The 25,509-nt window shown below is 40.3% G+C and overlaps 1 protein-coding gene across 2 annotated transcripts in view; it reads right to left on the bottom strand.

The window, feature by feature from the left end:
• MAP7D3 (MAP7 domain containing 3) overlaps positions 1-25,509 on the bottom strand; it is a 43,354-nt gene that overhangs the window by 11,666 nt on the left and 6,179 nt on the right. For both annotated transcript variants that reach the window (XM_088173135.1, XM_014887540.2), the window contains exons 2-13: positions 18,746-18,841; positions 17,874-17,954; positions 16,292-16,455; positions 13,478-13,592; positions 12,527-12,559; positions 7,963-8,064; positions 6,153-6,251; positions 5,681-5,779; positions 4,505-4,630; positions 2,555-2,700; positions 2,032-2,162; positions 1,147-1,391 (exon numbers count right to left, since the gene is read on the bottom strand). In XM_088173135.1, the coding sequence (XP_088029261.1) occupies positions 1,147-1,391; positions 2,032-2,162; positions 2,555-2,700; positions 4,505-4,630; positions 5,681-5,779; positions 6,153-6,251; positions 7,963-8,064; positions 12,527-12,559; positions 13,478-13,592; positions 16,292-16,455; positions 17,874-17,954; positions 18,746-18,841 (1,437 nt within the window). The remainder of the gene's footprint in view (positions 1-1,146; positions 1,392-2,031; positions 2,163-2,554; positions 2,701-4,504; positions 4,631-5,680; positions 5,780-6,152; positions 6,252-7,962; positions 8,065-12,526; positions 12,560-13,477; positions 13,593-16,291; positions 16,456-17,873; positions 17,955-18,745; positions 18,842-25,509) is intronic.

The raw sequence follows: 25,509 nt of genomic DNA, 5'->3' as shown, positions 1-25,509 counted from the left end.
ATGATACTCTGAGGCACACAAGACATTTATCAACAGTATGGCAGCACATCAAGGGATGGACATTCTGACTGCAAAGACAAAGGACGTGACACCAAAGACGGATGTGCGACTTCGTACAAACATCCACTTCTGCCAGCCAGGCTTCCTTCCACAGGAACACATGCCCAGAGAGCTGTACCACGAGTTCTTCAGCTGAATGACACTTCTTCACATCCGACAGAAGAAGCACCAGGAGGAGCCTCAGAAGCGGCAGGGAACAGGAGCAGCCCAGAAAAGCACACAGGAACTGCACATGCAGTCACGTGCAGCAAGCACATGTTCCCACTTACCTGGTGTCTGAGGGATTCACCCCCAGTTCAGTCTACTGGCTCTATCTTACATTCTAAAGATCCCTCCTTTTCCCATCAAGGGTCCCCCAAGTCCTTCTGGACAGTGACATGCCTGCCAGACCTCATCAGAAGACTCTCCCAGATTCTGCAGGAGATGGCACCTGGCATTTTTCCCAGCGAGGGCCAGAGGTTGGGCTCACGTGGCACAATGAAGAGGACTAGAACACTAATTGCTTATCTGGTATATGGCTCTCCTTAATCTACCAGGATAATTTCTCAGTGTGACTTGTGAACTGATCACTCTTCCCAAGGCAGCAATGATTACACATTCACTGGAACTTAGGCCAGGGCAAGACTTCAAGCACTGTGAAAACTCTCAGCCTGTGATGAACAGGAGCTGACTTTGTCCACCAAGAAGGTCTCTACAGGAGCATTTTAAGAACTACCAACTGAACTGAAAGACCTTTGTGTAGTTTAACTACTGACTTTATAAACCTAAGCTCGTAGATCCCTCAGCTAGAGCAGCTGAAGCCCAAAAGGCAAAGAGGATTTCTGCTTTTCTTAAAATTACAGTACAAATAGTAATACTGAAAGCTCCTGACTTAAATCTCCAAGTCAAATAAACGAACTACTGCATTAAAATTCACATCCCGAAGTCATACCATGTAAAATTATTATATAGTCAGCAATGAACAGCTTCTGCCTTAAAGCATCCCACCCTCCAGTGCTCTGCCTCACAAGCCAGTTGTTTCCCCAGTCCCAGCAGGCACTGGAGAGGCCTCGAGCAGGAGTGAGTCAGACACTGAGAAACACCCACCTTCTTTGGTCTTTGTGCTAGCTGCTCCTGCATCCCTCTCCAAGGCTGGGGAAGCACCTTGTTCTTGTCCTATTCCTTCTGTGCTCTTATCCTTTGGTTTGCTCTCTGCTTCAGTTTTCTTTTTGGTAATGTTTATAACACCTGGTGTGAGAGATGGACGCTGGATGGGTGCTGATTTAGAGACTGGAGTAGGAGATGGTGGCCTTTGTTTTGACACACCAGGTGAAGGTGGGCGAGTCTTCTGTCTGTTGAAATAAAGAACATTTTCCAGAGCTAACAATGAAAACCTCAACCACACACCTTTGTCTCTTTTATTTAGTTTATATTCCATACCTTACTTTTAAAAATAAATCCACCCACAAATTACTGGTGCCTTCCCCAAAAAAAACCTCAAACCACGATTCCAAGACACTCTGGGCACCCAGTCTTGCTACTTGGGGGCTAACATCAAAACAGGACTGCTAGTCCAGATCTCCATTTACTCCACACCTAGGATGAACCTCATGATTCCAATCCAAGAAACTTTCTATGATAATACACGTGGATCCGTTTGTTCAAAAGCTTGCAGGCTTTTGTTGGTTTTAGTGCAGAGAGTGCACAGAAAATTAGGGTGTGTTTTGTCCACACAGCAAAGATTGAAGTAAAAGCTTCATCCCTACTATGGGAAAGGGAAATTGGACCCCAAATTAAGTCTTTTCTGTACAAACGAGGCACAGCATAGGTCACCCATACTCTAACAGCTCATCTGTCTTGAGACAGGAAGAAGCTTTCATTTTGAATAAAAATAAAAGGTGTTTACACATACCTGAGTGCAGAAGGGGTTTAACCTGGGCATGTTTAATCTGGACATATACCTGAGTGCAGATGTTTAACCTGGGCACGTACCTGACTGCAGAAGGGGACGGAGGACGCTTCACCAAATTAGCTGGAGAGGGGGATCTTCTACGGGCAGACATGGATGGTGAGGGAGGACGCCTCAGACCAGAACCTGGGGATGGTTTTTCTGTCTCTGATTTCTAGAAGATACACAAAAACAAATTAATGACTCTCTAAAATACATTGCAGACAGAGGAGCTGCTATTCCAACAAACAAGCAAGTGTTCATTAAGATACACTTTGAATTTCTTTAATGTTCCAAAACACAGACCTGGTCTATGTTTAATTGTTACATAAATTAAACTTTGGGAACCATAAGCAGCAAACAATATGCCTTCTAGATACAAGAGAGATCAAGTACCATAAAATTCCAATTTGATTTTAATACTCTGTATTTTTTAGGCAAATGCTGTTGTACATTTCATTAATGCTTACTGAAAGCAACAGCAAACAGGTAAAACAGGATCCCATCCTGAGCTGTTCCAACCCCCCAGATTAACAGAAACTTAATTCCTGTGGGTTTTCAACAAACCTGGGTTGAATCAGGTGAACTTGCATCAGATGAAGACACAGAGGACTTCAACCTGTCGATGCTACGGCTGCGCACCGGCACTTTAGGAGCTGGGACTGGGGAACTGATGGAACTGGCTGAAGCTGAACGAGGACAGAGGTGAGATTCTATAAAAGTTAGGAATTTGACAAGACAAAACAAGAACCAAGTGCACAGCATAAGAATAGGAGAGAAGGAAGAGGGAGAAAAAGAGAAAGAGAGATTGTGTGTGTTAGAAACCATACAGGGAAACACCGCAGGCAGTGCACAACGGGGCAGGGACAGACACCACCACACAATTAGTACCTGGGAAGCAACAGCACCAAGAATAAACACTCTGAAAGCAGCAGTCTGGAGTAGATAAAAATAAAATGCTTTTCCAAAAATGGGCCAAATTTGCAGTACACCAGCGTTACTTTAAGTTTAGTCAAGTTGCATTTGATCACAAATGCTTCAGTGTTAATGGCTTAGCATCTTTCCTGACAAATTCTTCATGACAGCTTCAGATTTTAAGCTTGTTTCCTCTATACTCAACAAGGAGGAAACCATTTAACTATGATACCTTTCCTATCTGAAGTGTCAATCTCTTCACATGTAAGATCTTGAAAGAAATGTTATCTTATTACTTTTTTACTAACATGATCACAGACTTATAGATAAGCACACATAAATGCAAAAATATTCCAAACTAGATATTGGATTCTTCTATAATTCAAATAAATTGTGACAAATGCAGCACTTAGTTTTGTAACTTTATGGAAAATACATTTTATTTTTGTATTTGCAGCATTTGTGCAAGGAGACCTGCATTCTGTTTGTGCACAGGTTGTGTTAAAGCACAGGTACTTTTCTACAGAAATGAAAAAAGTACCTCTAAGTAAACTTTAAAAAATGTATCTTTAATTCAGCAATAGTGAGTGTCACATGCTAACAGTAACAGAAAAAGAAGGCATTTCCCCACGTGACATGAACAGAAGTATTCATGGTAAAATAAAAGCAGCACATACACAGGTATGTAAAAATATGACTATTGACTACAAACCAAAATATAAAAACTTATTATGAGACAAGGCGAACAGTGTGGAAATTTCACTGTTACTGACAAGGACCAAGTAAAATGGCGCAAGATAAAAAATAAAGCTGGGATTTCATACTTAAGAAGAAATAAGCAAAACTTGGAACACAAGTTGTAAGGTAAAAGAAGAGAAAGGACTGGTTCCAGAGATGCATTTACTGGGGTATTATTAATTAACCAGTAACAGTTCCAGGACATGTGGGATGCAGCTAGGGGGGCTTGCCCATGATGTAGATTCCTGCTCTAGTAAAATGAGCCCTGGTGTGGACATACCAGGTCAGTCTGGACCAACACAAAAATGCTTGAGTCAGCCAGGGTTTCTCTCTTGTATGACACCTTGACTTCTCCTATCAGCTGAATGAAGCCAGCTCAGGGTTCCCTGTACTTACCTTAAGGTAACCCCATTGTCATGTTCCTGCAAGAGTTTCTTCCCGTAAAGAAATTTAGGTTTTTCGCACTTTGAAATTACAGGTTTGTTTGTTTTTTTTTTTCCTTTCATTACCTAGTACTGCACTAACCAGAATGTCTCAGATTGACAAATTCAGATTTCTATCAGTTAAAAAACCACACACAAAAGCCCCAGAATGAACACCAGCATCTGGTTCTCTGCAGAACAAGTAAACCAGCACTGGAGTTTAAAAGCCAGTATTATTCTGTTTTGTAAAGTAAACATGCAACATAGCATATGAGTTGGGTATTAATGACCACAGAAAATACTGGGTAAGTGATATTACACACAACCGTGTATTAACTGTCTGATTCAGACCAAAGTGCAGCACAGTTAGCAAGCTATCATCTAAGTCCTTGCTTTTAGAGCAATTGTGTAATTCTTTGAGGCTTTTCTGCCCTCCTGTTACCTGAGGGGTCCTGTCCATCAGCCGACAAGGTAGCAGCACTTTTACTCCTAGCTAGGGAGGCCTGTGTGGGGGCCAGGAGGCGGCTGATTACGCTACTGTCCAGGGGACTGAGCTGGGAGCGACGAGCTGGATGACAGGGACAAACCAAAAAAGGATCCAACATCAAATCAGATCATGGAAAAGACAAGCAGTACAAAGCAAAGGAAGACTGAGCATTGATGCAAATCATAACGGTTTTGGAAGAACAATAGTTGAAGTCATGGAGGGGGAATTCCAAACTATAAGCGCAGAAGGGTTAAACACTGCAATCCCTTATGTTGCACTTCTTGTTCTTGCCTTGCTTAGAACAAGTCATTTTAATGTGCAGAGACTGGCACGTGTATAACCGAGGTGAATGCTGAATCCAGTCAAAGCATGAGATGTTTTTGACTGAGCACTTCAGAGCTACATTCTCTAGACTGCAGGAAAGGCTGTTTTGACATAATAAACAGAAGACTTGCAAGTCAAAGCAAGCAGTTATGGTCAAGCATCGCCTGCACACACAGATTCACATGGACAGCACCCATCATTCTCTCATACGGGAAAGATTCTGAAGCAGAAATAATTTCAACTGTTGGCAACAGCTGCTGAAATGGAAAGTTTCAGAACTGTTAACTCAAGAGGGAAAAACCGTGTTAGACAAGGTGCTATTCTTCAGGTTTAGGAGGAGCTCCTAGGAAAGAGGTTATTTGTAACCTAGTGGGGAATACACAGACCAAAAGAGACTGAAGTGAGAACAGGTTTCTTCCTTCTGCATGCACATGGCTTACACCAGCAGTAGGAACAGAGAACTTGCTTTTAAACTGAATAATGAAAGGGAACGTAAAAAAGCAAAGGTAAGATTTAACTAAGAAGTGAACAGATCAGTGACATTTTTACCATTTCTGACTCTTAAACCAACCAGCTCTCAAACAGATTGCTTTCTTAAGCAGAGAGACATGTTGCTATCTGCATGCAGTGCCATTTAACAAAGGCCTTCTTAAAGGATTTCTTTTTTTTCCAATTAATTTTTAACACTGGGTAACCAACAAGCCATTAAAAAGTCCTAGAAATTTAAGAACCTAGGAAAGTAGTGAAATCAAGCCTATCCAAACTTTAAAGCCTTTAAAAAAATACTCAGTTTTATGAAACAACCACCTGGTTTTTCTTCCTTTTTCACTTTTTCTATCTCTGGAGAGGATTGGGGTTTACTACTCATTCTACTCAAAGATGTGCTCCTCTTCTTTTCTGTTCCTCCTAGAGACCAAGCGTAAGGAAAATTATTTTTAACAAGACATGATGTTCTAAATTGCCATCCCATGCTTTGCTTTTACTAATCAGCTAAAACCATCCATGTATCATTATGAAGTACTATTTTCTCATGAGTGAAATGGTCTGGCTACCATTTGTCTACCTTCCCCCCACCCTTCCACTTTTCAGAGGAATAAGGCTGGTTTAGAGACAGCTACCCAACATTTGGCACTGCAATGTGCATAATGACATTTAGTGCACAGACTGCATGAATGTCTGAGTGAAAACATTTATAATGGAACTGGGACATGGTTTAAAGTCATCTTCAAATATCCCATTTACTGCCTCCCAATTCTCAAAACAAACTCGTTTCTAGCACCTTTCTGTTCCACCTGCGAACCTTTGGGTGCTGACTGCTGGGAATGTGGAGGGACTTTGTTATTCAGTCTGTTTAATGAGGCACTTCTCTTTGTGGTACCTGGAAGTGAAAGTGCATGGATTAATTATGCTGAAAAGCTCAGAGGTCCCCTCCAACACCTGCCCCATTTCCCTAAGAGAGGGAGAGAGGAATGATTAAGTTGCTTTATAATATTGAATTCTCAGAAGCAGAAAAACTGGATCAGGGAAGAACTGCTTTATATAAAGCATTGTTTCTTTTATATCTGCATGTTTCTGATCACAGCAGCAGATGCCAGCCAGAATAGATTCTTGTTTGACCTACTGAGGCCATTCTCATACACCTTTTAAAATACATGAGAATTTTATGAGACAATTGCTCACATTCTCTACGAGTATGAATGAGCCTAGAATCAACACAGAACACAGGGTTAAGTGGAGATACTCCACTGATCCAGGACAAGCATCATTTTCTTCATTTTCTCATTTCCACATTCTGCTCCTTCACCCTCCCAGGCACACATGCAGAACAGAAGCAATCTGGTTGATTCTGTGACTGTATTTAACGTCCTGTGAATTTAGCCATCATTTTACCAAACCACCAGTTCTCCCTGAGTGTCAGATTGAGAGCACAGGATAACTCTAAGTCAACCTCTACATCCTGACTATGTAGATCACTTGGAGTCCTGACCAAATTTCTTGTGTTTCAGGTCACCTGAGAATACCTCCTCAGAAGTGACTACGGATTCACAAAGGATTTCAGGGTATGACAATAAGTTTGAAAGCAATCCCAATTAGTTGATAATTAGTGACTTCCTTTGTAAGAGGTTTAATTTGTACTTTACAGCCCTGCTTCTGACTCATATCCAGAGCTGAACCCTGCAGACACATAATATACAAATATAATTTAAAATCACAAGCAGCCTTCAGTGACTCAGAGCCCCTGCCAGTATAAATATAGTCACTGATTTCCCCATCAGGCACACAGTGCATGAGCACAAATTTTTCTGCTGCATCACCTTCCAACACAAACCAGCAAAATCACCTTTAGCTGTGTCTGTGTCAGGGATTCTTTTAGCTCAGTTTGCTTGATCAGAGGCTGCAGACTGGCAGAACACTGCAGCACAGACCTAGCTGAATCTGCTTTTGTATTAAACAACTTTTAGCTTATTCATCATTTTAGGCAAAGAAAAAACAAAAGCAAAAACCTCCAATTTTCTGACACAGGCAGGTTCCCATGAAACTCTAGGAAAATTCCAAATAACAAAATGTCATGCTAAAACAAGCCAAAATATGCGCTCCTACAAATAGTTTTTATTTATCTTAACAAGTATATTAGGACAATTTCTGGTCAAAATTGATTTTTTTCCTTCCCATTGGCAATCAAATGACTGAAGCTGTCCAGCAGAACAAGGCAAACTTAATTTTCAAACTATTTCTATTTTGCTGAAATTTTAGGGTGTGAATTAAGGCATGCAAATCCAGAGATGATGGGAATTTATCTGTGAATCATTCACTGAGATTTGACTTCAGTAACAGAATTACAGAAATAAAAAATAAAAAACCAGCAGTTTTTACCATTGCTCTTCTCCTCTAACAGAGATCACATCAACTGGGTCAAAGCCCTGAGCAGTCAAGCTGGATTAACAAATTGCATGAAATGCATCTGAGATCAAAATACGAAGTGAGTCACAAAGCAGGGGAGGAGGAAGGAGTTTCATTCCACCTCCTTTCTCCTCCCCAGCCCCAGCTGAGCAGTGCCCTGCTCCCAGCAGCCACACACCCACACTTACTTCGATCTGAGGCATTTGAAAGAGCTCCAGAGGACGCCAGCCCTTTGCTCACGGCAGCCTCTGCCTGTCTCAGGCTGGCTGTGGAGGGCGAGCGTTTGCTGGCTGTGGAGAGAAGTGAGAACTTTAGAACTCGCCTTCCTACTGAGCCTTTCACACCTTGCTGAGAGCTCACTCTCCAAGTATTACATCCTGAAAGCGACTTCCTTTTGTTTGATGACAAACACAAATGATTTTGTTTTCCTTACAACAGGCTTGATACCATTAGCACCAGTTGGGACAGGCACAGAAAAGGTAGAGCTTAGTGGAGTCATGCCAGGATTTATGCATATGTGTGCAAACAAGAGATTTTTAAACCCCCTGTCCCTAACATGGTAAAGACAAAAGCTACTGAGGTTGCCTCTTGTTACCAGACTGGCAAGACACAGAAAATGACAACAAAATCTGGAAAATTTCTTTCTTCATTCCTGCCACATAGGTATGGTCAAAACAGTTTTTAAATCACTAGTTAATAAATCCAAACAAAACAAATTATTTTGGAAGAATAAAACCAAGTCCCAAGGAAAGGCAAGAAAGCATTCCTATTTCTGATTGCTTCATGAAGGTTGCTGTATTTCAGAAATTGCCAATTTTTCTCTAAAAGCTACTCTTAAGTTAATGTTTCCTATCAAATCTGCAATTTTTCAGAAAAAAACTGCCACAAGAGGCATTAAATTTTTTTTTTTGGTATGTGTATACACACACATATACACACACAAAAATCCCATCTTAAGTGGCAGAACTCCAAGGCAGACAAATACCTGCTTTTTAATTTCAAATCATCTACTTTCAGGATGAACACTACTCCAGAGTGTGAAAGCCTTGGAAAAGCAAGTACCTGTTGCTATAGAAACTCAGTAAGCAGAAAACATCAATATACACAGAGTGGTACAGACCAGCACAACAAACACACGAAATTCTATACATCTAATACAACTAATCAATTTTACTGACATGCTGGACAGCAAAGATGATTAATCTGAGCTCATTAGTGCACAAGTACCAAAGGACACAGCAGCACTACTCACCACAGAGGCAACATCTTTTCCCTTTGCCAGCAGGCTACAACAGCCCCTTACAGCCAGAGCCAGGACAGAAAGATTCCTATGGACAGCCCTAGGAGAAGCTCTTGTGACAGTGAACAAGAGCAAAGTCCCCATGGGATAAGAGGGAGATCTATTGAATCTAGTTCAGAAATTAAGATCTGAGCTTAGTGGATGCTTTCCCAACATAACAAAAAGAAGTAAAAAAAACAAAGAGGTACTTTATGAATGGAGTCTGAGAACTGGGATAACTAAACAGCCTTAAGAGGTTTTATATACGAAAATCAGGAAGCTCATAATTCATGTGCTCGGGTGCTTTTGAAGGGGAAGGCTACCCTCTAGTGTCTGCTCTTCAAAGGAAATCCTGGCTCCTGCCTGAACTCAACTGAGTCCAAGGCCTCCAAATATCACAGAGACACGTCACACAAATTTCTCTTGGTTCAATTTAGCACTTCAGCACTCGCATGAAATCTGAGATTTGGTCTATCACTTACTGGGATCCAGGTACAGAGGTCAATTCTTTTTCTATCAATACATTTGCCTGATCAGACGGCCTCAACTTTTTCCCTACCTCATTCACAGAACAGCTTCTGCAAACTTTAAAGCTCCTTTCTCTAGGAAAAAAAGCTTTAGAAGACAGGCAGGATATTCCTGCACAACCAGTCAGTCTGGTTATGTAGCTATTTACAAAACATAATTTTAAAAAGTACCTCTAATATCTTCTTTGAGGGAAAGTTAGAAAACCTCCATCAAGGGGCTTGAACTGCAAGAAGCACACAGTCCATGTGACACCAATTTCTCTAATTTCACCAATGGCAGGGGGAAAGCAAACTCCAGCAGCAAAAGTGAAGAAAGCACGTCTGCCATGCAGCAGGACTTGGAACTGAGCAAAGAGCTGGGAAATATGGGATCTTAAGAAAATCACTCAGAGTGAGGAGCTTTCAATCCTCACAAGGTTTCACTGAGAGAGGGTGCTGCAGCATTGCCTGAGGCTACGAAACATTTGGCTACAGGAAATAAGATTAGCTGTCTCTCACTTCCTTCCAAATTTCTACTAGGACAAGGAAGCTCTTTATTTAGCAAGGAGAGACTCTGGCAGCCCCATTTCTATTCCAATAGCACATCTCCAGTCCTGATGCACCTGAACCTCTAGTTCTGCTCAGCAGGCACCACTAAAACACTCCCTTTACCAGGACTGTCATCAAGGATGCTTTATTGCACAGCCTGGCCATTTCTCTTGGCAGACCCACACCCTGCCTGCTTCGTCTTAGCACTGACAGCAATGCCATTAATGTAACACTTGACTCTGGGGCTTTCAACCGTTTTTACATTTCACCATCAGCGGGATCCCTGCTGTGGTCTCATGAATCACACTCAACATCCCACAGAGCCACTGATGACTGGGGAAATGTTCCATTACATGGGCTTCACTTTCCAGAGCACACTATCACCCAAAACCTCTGCTCTGCCACTCAACGATCTTAAACATTACTCTTGACACACCCAGTTCATGGAAGACATATTTGATTCTGGTTTTTTTTTTTTGTTTTTTTTTTGCACAGCACTTCAATAGACAAGAATGCCTTTTGTCCTAAAATAATTAAAGAATATTTGAAATCAGTTATCCAAATGGTTCTCATTTTAAGAAATGGGGATTTAATCCCAAATCTGCCACAGAGTTTGACAGTGGAAATATAATATTGCATTGAAATTTGCTCCAGACATGCTGTTAGAGAAAGTGCACTATTCAGCCACAATGATGTAATGGAGTAGAGCTCATATGGTGTCATTTTTCAGAGTAAGAAAAAAAAAAAGGTAATTGTTGTCTTTCCAGAAAATATGCAAACATAAAGCAAAACGGACCATATAAGGATTTTTTAGAAAGCCAGCTGGACTTAAGCATCCCACATGGCTTAGGTAGATTTTTAATAATAATTAAATGAGCTCTCAAAGTTAAAAAGAACTACACTGAAATAGGAATAAATGTGAGAAATATACAACCACTTATGGTTCCACATTATCCACCCCACACATCATAGCTTCATGTTTGAAACATTAACATAAAATCAAACACGATTTTAAAACAATGTGGATGCACAAGGGTTTGACCAGGACATTGCATTACTTGCTTATCTCCTCAGCAATTTTTTTTCCAGATTGGTGCCAAGTTATCCAAATTGATCTATTGCTACTGAACTACCTGCACAGATACTTTATGATGCATAAATCACAGTTTAAGCACCCATCATTATACCAGGAGCATTTGCGTTGGAAGATATTTTATCTTAAATGTGCTTCAGCAGCACTGAAGATCTTCCTCCACAATGGGAAGGACAGACAAGGCTCATTTCCTGACATAAATCAGGAGAGAGCAAAGAACATCATTTTGTGTTTGTTAGTAGAATAAAACACAGTGGTTTTTTAAACATGTAAGGCAAATGTGACTTCCCAGTTTCAAGGTTAAATACTCGGTAGTGTGAGATACAGTAAATGGATTTACATATGTACCCAAGGAACACATGTAAAGCAGATAAACCAACCCAGCCAAACTGGCTGATTTTGGAGAAAATTACAGGCTCAAGATGTGGGCAAGGAAAGAAAAAAGTTAACTAAAATACACATAAAATACTCTGTGTTGCCAGAGTAGTTAAATCATACTCAGTCAGACCTTCACTGCATTTTCAAGTCTCACTTGTCTGTGTCACAGACAGCTGCACTGCATTAGTAACATACACAGACCGTCAGGATTCAGATTCAGCTGGGTCTCAGCTGAGAGTTTTCATCTCAATCTAGCTACAAGAAATAATTCTGCTTATTAAACATATGTATCAGTGATCCAAAGCATTTCTATGAATGGCTCAGTCTGTGCACTGGAAAGTCCAGAAATCCAATGAAAACACATTTTATGTAGAAAGTTATCTTTACATAATTGGGACAACTCTGATTTTGCAAAACCTTTCATGGAAAAAGTATCGAACTGCTCAAGTAACCCATTCCCTCTCACAAAGTTTCACCAAAATATAATTTGATTTTGCAAATGTTACTTCAACTGCCGGTAAACCAAAGCAAGAAGGAAATAAACCAAACCCTACCATGCACTTTTTGCAAATTAGGAAGCAATGAAACAGTCTGAGATTGCCCTTAAGTCCTCCAAATCTTAGACCACTGAACTAAGCCATATTCAAAAACTTGCCAGTAGGAATTTCTCTTCTCTCTGTGCTCTATCCAGACCTCTTTAAAAACCTAAATGCACATAGCTTTTCCCTGAAAATTCCCTCAGGATGCCATGACTTAAGCTGTAGTTGAATTAGCTGGGAGGGATAGCCAAAATGAGTGGGGCTGCTTTCTACTTAGGGATCACATTTGTTGCACAGCTGGCTAAGATCCAGGAAAAGATCTATAAGATGGTTTTCCTTAGTGTGAGAAGAATTCGAGTTTAAAAGGTTAGTAGTGAGACAGAAAAAGAAAATTTTACATATCAATACCACCAGTTCCACCTTCATCTGTGCTCTGTTGTTCTGTAGAAGAAGAAGGTTTGTAAGCTAAGTCACAAAGTCAAATAGCAAAAACATGCAAGTTAACTAAAAAATGGAGATGCTACATATAATAATGACAACTAATACCAGAGCACTTTCAAACATGTTACAAACACACACTCGAGCTGACAGAAAATGACAGTACCACACTCTATACAATTCCACCAATACAGAAAACAGGCTGAACTGAAGCATTTTTTAAAATTTATTTTATTCCTGGCCAATAACTTATGTTATTGGTGGTTAGGTAGTGCATGAAAAGATCTCTTCCACTGCAATCTTTATTTGCTGGTCTGATTTCAGAATGTTTACAAGCAGAAACAGTTCATTGTGAAACAGGAAATTATCTGACATCAAATTCAAGACTGTTAAACTACAGCACCTAACCCAGAACAGAATCCATGCTCCAAGAAGCTTGGAGTGTCCACTGCATCTATTTACCCATTACTGGTATTCACATTATCAGTCAGCATTCCTTAACTCCAAGGGTGTATTTAAAACATTTTAGATGTGATATTAGAGTACAACTGGGTATTTTTGGTTTTATCACCAGTGTTAGCACTCCACTGCATGAACTGCATTTGAAGGACTCTGAATTATCTTATTATTACAAATCATAATTCCCCTTTATCTGATGTTTGAGGAGTGGCAGTGCTGTCATGTGTTGTATTTCCCATGGAGCTTCTCTCCAGCTCTTCCCAAGGTCAAAAATAGCTCTAAGTCTCAGCAGCATTTCAGGCCAAGTACAGATATGACACTTTCCCATGAGCTACCCACAGATCCTGCTTTAAGATCCAAGATAGGAAAGGATGCCCAGGTCCCTATGAATAGTGCTGCATCTGCCAGTGCTCACACAGAATATTCTGTGATTTTAGTCCTACTAAAACCAGTGCTGCTTACCTGTTTTGCCTTCTGAGTCTGGAGTTACAGAGCCCCCCCATGACCATCTCTTCTGTCGAGTTTCCAGCCGCTGACTCCGCTCCAAGGTGCGATGCAGAACGGCTTCATAGCGCTCCTACCAAACAACATCTCCATGAAGCTTTCACTGTTAACCACAGCCACACCAGGAAATAAAATGCAGACCCCTCCCCAGAATGATTTATAATGTTTTACCAGGCTTTTGTTGCAAAAATTATCATGCAAAGAATGTTGAAGGCAATTAATGGCTTCAAAACACTGCAAACATGATTAGGTTGAGCTAAAGCACAGATAATCTATTCTACTCTTTACTTAAAATAGCCACCAAACAGATTTCCTATTCAGTAAACAGCACTACTTATTTTCTAAATAGGGATGAACCCCAAACTGCGCAAAAGGAATTGGTTACCCTTGAAACCATTTACATGATGAAGTTATTTCTAAAAGGTGATAAAATTTCTCCATTATAAAATCCCAAATATAACGTTATTTGTACTCTCAAAGAACTATAAAAACAATGACCCAGGTCTTAACAGACATTGACATTACGAGAGATGTGATGAAACCAGGAACAGCAAGACATAAATGCAAAACTGCAAAGGAAGACCAATCAACTTCAGGCCTCAGCAACCACTGCTGACAGGACAAAGGGGGCTGAAAGAAGCTTTTGCTGCTGTGTCCAGAACTAATAACTGCCAGCAGGGGAGATTTAGCTCCTGTGCATAAAGATGAACCATAACCATGCTAGACTCTTTCTTGCCAGCCAGGTTTCCACACGTGTCAACAACACATTTCTCTTCTGGAATAGTTAGATCCCAAGTGATCTTTCGAAGCAGTATTTGCTGCAGATACACTGCAGTAAGATGTCAAGGGAACTCATTATACAGCCATTTCTCCTGCTTAGGGACACAAGACTTTCACCTCCTTTCAACACCATTTCACAACATAAACTAAAAAAGTCGCTGTGGAAAACACATAAGGTAAACCTGGAAGGAAGGGAGGATTCTGCTCACTGACAAAAGATAGAAGTAAAAGTTTTTGTTTGAAGTATAAAGCTTAGCTTCCCCTCTGTTAGAGAAACCTGAACTAGAGTTTACCTAAGGTGCCAAAGTACCCAGACATTATGTAATCTGTATATTGTATTTCCATGGAAGTATCTGCAGTGCAGTAATTCTTCAGTCAGAGTTAAAGACATAGGCTTCACTTTACAAGTGACAGAAATGAGTTCAAGGTCTCAACACAGTGAGCTGCAGAGATGTGCAGAATAACAGGAGCTGTGGGGAGATGACTATCTGAATCCTCACCATGGCTACGGGTCTTCAAGATTCTTAGAACCACTTCCTTTCTCAGAGCATTTGCTACTGTGCTGCTGCTTCTACCTTATTAGATAATTAACTAAATGAGAATTGACTAAGTTAATACTAATGCTGAGGACTATGTATTTTGATGGACTTCTATCTACCAAATTTACAACTGTATATGGTATCTTGCTGGTATCTTTTCCTCATATCAGAGTACCAAAGTCAAGATGTGTTTTCACTTTCTGATTGAAGGCAAGGCTTTACAGGTCAAATCCATGCTGTCCTCCCACCCTCCAGATTCTGCATGTGTAAATCTCCATGCAGGTCATCTCCAGGGACTGAGTAAAAGACAAAGTTAAGACCTCATTATTAGTCCTTGTCTTCCTTGATTATTCACTCTGGTGGCCACTTAGAAACTACTCAAAACTACAAGAATAAATGTAATAAATGTAAATGTAACATCTTTTTGAAGCATAAGGGATGTTTCTTGCATAAGGTAGTTGCTTAAAGAAACGACGCTGCACTGGACTGCAGTCACAGCCCACACAAACATTTCTGTTCTCCAGCAATTTAAACTATTCCATGAAGTTCAAATGGAATATCAATCTGATCACACCCAAGGGCTGATTACAGAAAACCAAACACCAATGTAGAATACTGCCAGTGAAAAAGGGCAGCAAAGATAGATTGCTAGAACAGTATAACAACACTGGACTCCAAAGGAGCAGCCAGCCAGGCTAACAAGCTCTTCACCAATGACTCACAGCAAGTTCCTACAACCAGCTTATGAAAGCAGAGATGTGTGATGCTTCCACTGCTTACACCCTGGAAATGAACCCTTTCAGAACTTGCACAATTAATATGCATTAACAGAGCTACTTGCCAAAAGCATGGAATAACTTCATGTATTTATCTCTGCTATCAACTTCTAACCATTTGCAGTGAGTCCCAAACTCAAACACTGCTCTGTCTGCCCATGTGCAATCAGAGCAAAGGCCAGTGAGAACAGTCACTACACAGTTCAAAGCAGCAAATGACAACTATGCAGATAACACCACCTTTCATCATACAGAAATGAATTCTGATTTAGAAGAATTAAGGGAATGTGGGTCAGGCCACAGCAGGGCTCCAAGGAAGGAAGACATAGAAATAAGAGAAGTAATCTAAGACTCGTCACCCATGCTGATTTACAGAAAAACTCTGTTACAAAGTGCTCTGAAGGCATCTGGAAATCTAGGAATATGGGGTGAGGACTTTACTCGTGTGAAAAATATCCATTGGTCAAACAGCCACAGCTCCTGAAATCCCGAGTGCCTCAGCTGTGGCTAAAGCTCTGTGGGGAAGGTGGACATGTGCCTACATAGCTCATTGTAGATGTGGAAAAGAATGTTCTAACACATTCATCATTTCCTTGAGTTTCTCATTCACACCACTTCAGAGCACAGTAGGAAAACAATGTAGTTTTTTTAAACTATAGAACTTGGATGTGTGTTACCTTTTCCTCCTCTATTTTTTGTTTCCTCTTTTCTTCTACTGCTGCCCTCCGTTGTTCCTCTTTTTGCTTCATTTCTTTTAGCTTTCTCTGTCTTTCTTCTAACTGTTTTTCATATTGGAGTTTTGCTTTTCTCTCCTTTTCAAGGATTTGTGTCTCTTTGGCAGCTGTTAGAATATTTTTAAGAAAAAATTAAAATCAAACGTAGCCATTTATTGATATTGCAATGCAACTTACAAGCAAGAGACTATCCAAACAGAATTCTTACCACTTGAAGTGAAAATGTACAGGAAGATGAGCTTGCAGAGGTGGATGACATCACACATGACAACAGACTCATCTTTAATTCTGTCCCCAGGTTGGAAGTGGAATTAGAATTCTGCCTGCCACTAGGCTTTACTGTCTAGACAGAACTATCAGGATATGTATATTCCCTGTATTAAGCATACACTTTTCTTATAAACATAATAGTTATGTCTCTGTAACGATGAAGTAAATTAAAAATAAAAAAGTAGAATTTTCCATGCTGGATTTTTCTTTTTTTTAAATTTAAGGCACTGAGTGACAAGATGGGAAGACCCTACAGTTCCTGCATCAGAGTTCAAAATAGTTGTATCACTATTCTCTGCAGCCTCCACCAAGGAACAGCTGTGTGCAGTTCAACAGGAAGCCTCAGGTCCTGTGACACAAAGCTAGAATGCACAGGGTATTTTCCATGGCCAGACAGGTGAAATGAACCAAGAGACCAGATAATCACACCAACAATGTACAGGCAGCTTCTACACATGAGCCCCCAAAATATTTCTGAATTTTATATGCATCACAATACTACCCTGTTCCCATATTAGGATAACACAATAATTTCTATTCTTGTGGATTTTTGTTTTTATGTTGAGAAACAAACTTAACAGCTCAGAGAGACATCTCTCCTCACAAGCTGGGAGCCCAAGACCCAGGACTGCAGGGCACACTGTGACCCTTTCATCTCCTGCTACACACACATGCACTGATTCACATCACAAACAGCATAAAGCTGGGCAAGAGTTTTTTGCTGCTCTCTAGTCTCAGATTCCCCGCTAAGATAAAGTGTATACTGCTGACACTTCAATACAGGAGTCATTTCAGTGTGCTGGGAAACAAGGGAAGCAGTGTTCAAGGCAAACAGGCCATTTAAGTAGCTAAAGCTTTTTTGGTTTTTTCTGAATCAGCATTCTCCAAACGTCAGTCTTCAGGGCTATAGGAAGGAGTTCTAAGCTAAAGTTTTATTTTCCAAAGTGTTTTTGTTAAGGCTTTCAATAAGGAATTGGCTAAATTTGCTGGGGGGTCTCTAAGAGATAGAAGATGAGAAGTGAGCTTCAGATCAGATAGAGCTTCAACGAGCTAAAACTCTCTACAGTTTTCCTCTCAAATCAAAAACTTCTTCATTCAGGTTCACAGATGGACACTGATGTAAGACCAAGAGCAGACCTTGTCTCTTGTCCCCAGAAAGCTGACAAAAAGTTACAGAACATGGAGTAAGGGGGACAGTAATTCCTTTAACAGAAATATTTTAGAAAATTATATTTTAAGTGAAACATGAAAATACCATGTTGCTTTTCCCGCTCTTCTCTACGCTCCCTGGCCAGTCTTTGCCTTTCTTCTGTTCTTAGCATGGAACCATCTATCACTGTCAAAACAAAACATGAAGACATGCAATTATCAATGACTTTGAAAATTCAAATTTAAATAAAAAGTCAAAAGTCTTTACTATCAAATGGAGAATGAAACTTCCTAAGAGATGCACACACTACCAAATCACTGCACGCTCTATATAGAAATTAGAGATATCATCTGAAAAATTAACAGACAGCTGAACATTCTCCTTTTCCTTCTTTCCATTCCTCCACAACATTATTTTTAAAAGGTGCAAGAGAAAGCAGATATCATATTAAAGGCTCAACAGGTATAATCAAAAGAAAGCCTAAGAAGTCAGACGTGTGAGAACATACCCTATTCCAAACACAGCTCTGATCCTCATTCTTGTACATTTTAACTTCCATGAACAAGAATGACAGGAATTTAGGAAAATGTAATCTGAGGGCAGATAATTCACCTCTCATGACAAATGCAGAGCACTGTAGGACAACTCATTTGCAGACTAAGCAGAATCAAGACTTAAGCAGTCTTTCCAGGTATAAAATCTTGAATTTCAACAAGAAGTGAGCTGGTAACTTTTCCAGTTACCATCATTTATCTTTGCTGTCATGCCCTACTTAGAAGACAGGCAACTTCAACTGAACTCTGAGCCATTCAAAAGCAGAAATCTGTCATCAAAACCAGACCTACAAACCATCTGCCAGGTGCTCTAATGCCTCCTGAAGAAAGAGCACTAAACTTCTAAGTATGTTCTTTTCAATCCCTGCTAACTCTCCCTTGTGAGCCCAGCACTTCATTAAGAGCAATGACCTGTAATTATACCTGGTTTAGTTGCTGTCTTTATTGAGGTCTGGACTGTAAGAGGGCTAATGCCACTTTGGCTTCTTCTTTCTTCTGCTATGGCTTGGGCAGCAGCAACTGTGAAAAGAATGAATCCACATTAAGAAAAGTTCTACTCAAGAAAAGTGAAATTCATGAAATAAATATCTAAAACAAACACATAATATTCTATCTGAGGTTGCTGAGGCTTTTGTTAAATAACTAACTGGGGGTTGCTCAACTTGTAAGGAAAAACTTGTCAAATGAGATTTGAGACCTGGCATTGCTTTTCATTGTAAAAACATTTACCAAACCTTGTGTTTCAAGACTATAGAGTTTCAAAGACCAAACTTATTTAATAACTCTTCTAAGACAAACCCCATTATTTTGCAGTTATGTCTGACTTACACTTAATAATAAAAATTCTTCACTACCACATGAGCATTTGTGGGCTGGACACATTTATGTAGTAGTCCATTAGCACTGCCAGAATCATATTCTGATGAGACCCAAGCAGGGAGAGGTCTATGAAGACCTGTCATTACTTCATGGCATGAAAGAGAAAGGGGAATAGCTGCATAAAGTAAACCATTAAGGGATGCTTACAACATACTTCTGAAGCTGAATCTTCAAAAATAAATGTTAATTATAAATTAGACTCCAAAACAGTAATTTGAGCATCTCTGCAGAGACCCATTCACCTTATCTGAGTTTCACCAAGACGACTTCAGCAAAATGCAGGGCTACAATTCACAGATAATCACACAGAAAGGAAATACCACCAATATTAATTTCGCTAAATAACAAAACACATAACAAGTCAGGGAAACTAATTTACTGCATCACTTTACCCAGATTTTCTTTGTTTTGGTATCAACCTTCACTAATCACCTCACAGGGCGTGAAGTTGAAGCATTACAGGGAAAGCAGGGAGAACAACCTGTAAGACAGCATTACCCCAGTGCCCTGCACAGCTCAAACACAAGTGTCCTCACACACTGTCACCTCGTTCTCACCTTGACTGACAGGCACTGGGAGCTCAGCTGGGTTCCATGGAAAAGCCCAACTTCAAGGGGAAGCAAGGGAACACACTACACAACCACCCACCCATGAGAAAGTTAAGGCCAGTTTAACACAGAAAAGGCAAATCCACAAAAGGAACACGTAATGTGCTGTGATCTCAAGCAGAATGTGAAGGACCAATAGTACAAATTGCTGTTCTATTTTAAAAAAGAAGACTACAACTATGCCAATGATCCGACTTCCCTTTAATAGGCGTAGTGCAGAATGCAAAAGAGGAAGGAAGAGTCTCCCTCTTCTCCATGCATTGCCATGACAACTAGTTGTGTCATGGTAATAACCCTCCCTAAGGCTGTGCCCAAGAACAATCACCTCAAAGTGTTTAATCCCATGTGATTTCAGTGATAAATGCTGATTACAATACTTATTCAGCAACTCTAAATTGTCACCCGCAGCTGTTGCCATGTCTTGAATTAATTTTTCACTGCAGCAGCAAACAAAAGTCTTCCTCAACCCTGTCCTATACATCTCTGAGGCTCTTTTCAAACAAGTCAGAGACCAGATATACTACAACAGGATGAGATTACCAACTGGCAGAAAAACAGGTTAAAAAGGGCTCACTGTATTTTCACTGTCTAGATCAGACAAGTCAGTAAAAAATCCGATTTTTGTACACTATTGCATGTCACATGGATGGGAATGCAGCCCAAAAAAACACTAAGTGGAGAACAACAGAATTATCTATTCTAACACAAATTAAAGTGAAAACAGCCAGAGGAAAAGCAACTCACTGCAGGTGTTCTGAGAGCAGGAAAAGCCCAGCCAGGGCATTCATATCCAATGGCACCTTCGTACATCACAAAGGCTGAAGGAACAGAAGCTTCTTCAAACACCACTTAAATTTCTCACAAATACAGAAATCCAGGTAAGTCTTTCCTCAAGGGAGGAGACAGAGGTGCCCAGGCAGCCTGAGCCAACTCAACCCAGGCAGGAAATTATCTCAACAAAATAAATTCACTCTGCACCTAAATCAGCTTCAGTTAAGACCAACACTGGAATTCTGCCTCAACTCTCAAAGTTTAAATATCCAAATTTCCATAACGAAGTTATAGTAAGAAGCAATTAAACAGGTGCAATATTAATTTTATTTTACTTGCAGAAGCATTTTACTATTAGATATCTTGCTGAACAAACCAGCCATAATGGATATGGAGGATTATGTATTTATTTACTCAATCAAAAATAAACATGCAGTTGGAATAATGTTCGTGATTACAAGGCACTGATTTAAAAATGTGTCACATCTGCAAAGCAATTAGTCAGTTTATTTTAATTAATTAAGGTTGCAAAAGATTACTTGTGGCTCTATAACACAGGAAAGTGGGTTATAGAAACAGTTCAGCTTGCAGAGGACACAAAGGTGAAAAAAGTCTAGAAATACCCATCCAGAGGACTTTGCACATAAAGGTTTTTTTTGTATGTCAGATAAAATATTTTAGTTCACTCTTTCAATCCTTCATTATTTGCACAGAAACAATGTGCTTCAACATCTGTAAGTAGCAGATTTAAGGCGTGCACCTTCATGTCACATGGATGTGATCCATTTAACCAACTAAAAGCCAGAATCAAATGTGAACTGGGGATTTGAAAAAAAGATTAATAAAAGGAGAACAGACACCACATTAGACACATCCCTGAGATATGTGAGCTCAATTTCACCAAGTCCCTGCTCAACAGACAGGTTTTATGGCCCTTGACAATTTAATGGTAAATTTACAATACAAAACTGTGATTTTCAAAGTCCACATTTTACTACAGTAAAAGAAAATGCATTGCATATTGTTGCACTATGCAATCTTTTAAAAGTACCTATCTTATTTTGCTTTAATATGATGAAAGAAATCTTAATAATTAATGTATTTAAATTTTTTTTGGCAGAGATACTTATAATTTCTTTGCCTAGCTTTCCATAATGAATGTAGCAGTCTGCTATGGAGTGAAGCTTCATGGAAAAGAATTTTCCACAACATATATCTCTGTAAAATAAGCCTAATATTTCTGTAATGAATCAGGATACCCCACAACAGGAAATCAGTTAAAAATAATTTCACTAGAATCTGTGTCACATGCTGCATTATTGGGGGGTGCCTTCATGGACATATTGAGCAAACTCCCTGGAGAAGAAAAATTCTCTTAGAGTCAAATTAAATCTCATTTCTATTCTGAGCTTGCCCTCCCACAGTAGCCTTTCACAATAATACTTTGTGATCAGCATAATGTGTGTGTTTATTTTACAGAAGTCTACCTTTAAATGCTCCAGGTAAAATTAATAAAAGTATAAGCCATGCATGAGGCCAGTAACAATATCTGCATTCATGCATAATAAAATAGAGCTATTTGAATCATGAAATGATTAGGTAATTTGGGAAGCACTTTTCCTTCTGTGCCCTCATCACCATTTAGCATCCAAGGTCTGGCCAAGCAAATTGGAGATAAACCAAAGCCACAGAAGCAGCAGGAGGTGACATTCTAGATAAATCCAACTATCCAAATTCACCTGCAGCTCACAGCCCACTGCCAGTGCAGGTGCTGAGGTGCCTCCCTCACACTGAGCATGATGCTACTTCCCTCATCAGGTTTCCAATATGCCCTGAAGAGACCGGTGCTAAAAATAAACCCTGATTTCTATTTCAACCCCTGCACACAGCTAATACCCTTGGCCCCTGCCAGGACTGGCAAAGAACCCGCTGCTGTTCTTAGCAAACCTCATTAGGGACTGAAGTGGCTCCATCCCTTTCCCCAGTGAGGTTCAGGGCTCCCACCCCATCACCCTCCCAGTGTCCATGACCCAGCCCCACTTGCTCTTCCCTGCCCTTGCAGAACCACACGGGAGAGCAGAGTGTGCTGATGTTCACAGCAATCCTTCTGCTTCTCATGATTTAATGACTTGTTATGCAAAGCAAATAAACAAAGAAATCCCAGACTAAGCCTCTGAAAGAGGGGGTGTTTGGAGGGCTTCTGAATGTTATCCATTGTTATGATTCTAAGCGTTTCCATAAAAGTTTAAAGCAGGCAACAAGAAGCCAATAAGCAATCCATGAATCAAAAATGAACTTTGCAGCAAAATATCTCAGATTTTATAGCACACTGCCAAATCTGCAAGACATCATTTTTGTCTTGCTCCACTATATGGAGATACTGTTTGCCAATATGTGTTCAGATCCTTTTAATAAGTTTTGTACATACTTTCAGGAAAGATGAGAAAAGCCAGTATTCAAGTTTGAGATTCCCATGCACTGCCTTTTAAGCTGATTTCCACTCATTAATTATCATAGTTTAAGAGAAATTGGTGCAAGATCATACGTTTGAAGCTTTAAGAAAAAATGGGTATTGGCTTTTACACCACTACCCCTTGGTTCAGACACCAGAAGAAGGATGCACCTTCACACAAAGCTGACAACACAAAGTTTCTAACGATGAAGAGAAAGCCCTCTCTATGTGCATTCCTCTTTTCCCTGTTTTCCCCTTTTCTGTCTTTCTCCGTTGATCCTCACATCCCATCTTTGGGCTGCAAGGACTGACAGGCTCCACAAGCAAACACGTGAGCTTCCTGGTAGGCACCTTCTGACGGACCAGCTGGAAGGCAGATGGTTCTCCTGTTTTGTCTGGGCAGCCACCAGATGGGGAGCACACAGATCTTCAGCAAGCAGGGCATGCTCCCAGCTTCAGCAGGCTACAGGAGCTTCCTGTTATCTTATCCCTATCCCAGACTCCATTTGCAAACTTTGTCCTATATTTATTCCCTACGTGGGATACCTATTTTACCACCTTTATGTGCTTTCCCCCCTTTAACATAATTTCTGCAGTCAATTCAACAATCTGGTTTTGCTCCCAAAGTTCAAGGCAGTTCAGGTTGATTTCTTCAGTCCATCACAAGTTTTGATCCCACTGGAAAACCCAACACAAGCATTCCTTTGCAGTATATGAATTAGCAGCTTCTCGAGTAAGTATTTGAGACATATTTGCAAGAACTTAAGTTTTTACTTATCTTTCAAGATCCGCATTCAGAGTAAGACCTAGAAATTATTTTTTAAAAATCACATAATTAACAAAGTTACTTATTTCTTATAAGGAAGCCTGCAAAGATACAGCTGAAACAATCTCAAAGACATATTATGGTCATGCCTAGGGCATGACCAGAAAGGCACCAGGAAGGTTGCCAGTTAATTTTTGCATTGATCTCTGTACTCTTTGCCCTAGGGGAAACATTTAATCTAAACCAAACTTGACTGTAATCCTAGCACAGACCAAGGCATTGAAGTTCGTCCTTAACAGAATTGGCAGCCACCTCCAGAAACTTTCTACGTCAGAGATGCTACACCATTGCCTGACAGCCACATCAGAGAAGTACCATCCTTATTATCTTCAGTTGTCTGAACACTACTGAAAACACACCTGGGGAGTCTCACTGACTCCCACTGTCACTGTATTCTGTTATTTTAACCTCACTTACACTGCTCAGCCATGACTTATGCTTCTTGCTACTTAGTGGAAAAAGCAACTGGCAGCACAATGCTCAGAAAGGACAAAGACATGTCACCAACTCTTGCAGAAGCCATCATAAGTAAGAAGCACTGTGCACACAGGGCTGACAAGCCAAATCTATCCCCTTCTCTGGAAATGACACCTGGCTTCCACAATTTGGGGTTCTTTATTAGTGAGGTGCATTATTAATCATCTCTTGAAAGAAATTACATGGAATGACAGCAGAAAGTCTACTCACACAAAGGCCCTTGTGAACCTTCTCAAGTTTAGCAGAAATATTTATCTGTTTCTGCATACTGGAAATTCCAAAGTATCCTAATACACAGCATTAAAATGAAAGCAGTCTATGCAATGAATATGCCCTTACATAATTTCAAGTGGATTCGTTGTGAACTTTACTAGTTATGTGACATAAATGCTTATATATAGGTGTATACAGATTTAACACTCCCAACTGGACAGAATTAGACACAGGTTTAACAGCTACAGAATGACACAAGAGGTAAAATGGTGGAGTTTTAAACAAAGCAGAAGATTATCAGTAACCAGTCTGCTGTACAAATGATTCTCTCTATTTAATAGCACTGTCCAGTGCCTTAGGAGTACATATGCTATCCCCCAGTGCTGGACTGGCTTCACAGATGCCAGAGCAGTCCCACTTTAACCTCCTCTGCACAGCTCTGTTCCCACTGGAATTCCAGCTCAAGCACTGGCAAAAGCTACAGACAGAAATCAGCCCTCTGCTTTACTCCTCCAGCTCCAGAGGCTGCCTAATGCTGACTCCTCTTCACACTCCTGCACAGCCATGGCAAAAAGTAACTTCAAGACAAACTCCTGCTCTCTTCTCTTATTTCACATCTGTTTTTGCCATTTTATTGTTTCTTTCTCTAACAGAGCACTATCCCTAACACTGGCAATAGCAAACTTCTCTCCATGACTTCCCTTTTTCCTGAACAGTCTGAGCCTTTTTGCTTGCTAGAAGCGTGGCCTTGAAAACGCTTTTGTGCTCTTGTTTGCAGGCTGTGCCTATTGTTTAATTCACCCAGCCCAAACAATGCCAGCCCAGACCACAGCCTAGCACTGCAGTGACAAGGGACTGGAGACAAACCCTGTGAAAACACAATTTTGACCTTTCTTTTGGTGGAAGCATAGCAGTTCCTTTACAAGACAGCAGTGAAAACTACTGCTTTTGCTTTTTATAC

Source organism: Sturnus vulgaris, chromosome 14 (assembly GCF_052056855.1).
Source record: "Sturnus vulgaris isolate bStuVul1 chromosome 14, bStuVul1.hap1, whole genome shotgun sequence".
NCBI classification, from domain to species: domain Eukaryota; kingdom Metazoa; phylum Chordata; class Aves; order Passeriformes; family Sturnidae; genus Sturnus; species Sturnus vulgaris.
The sequence above is the reverse complement of the archived record's forward strand: the minus strand, read 5'-3'. Positions and strand labels throughout refer to the sequence as shown.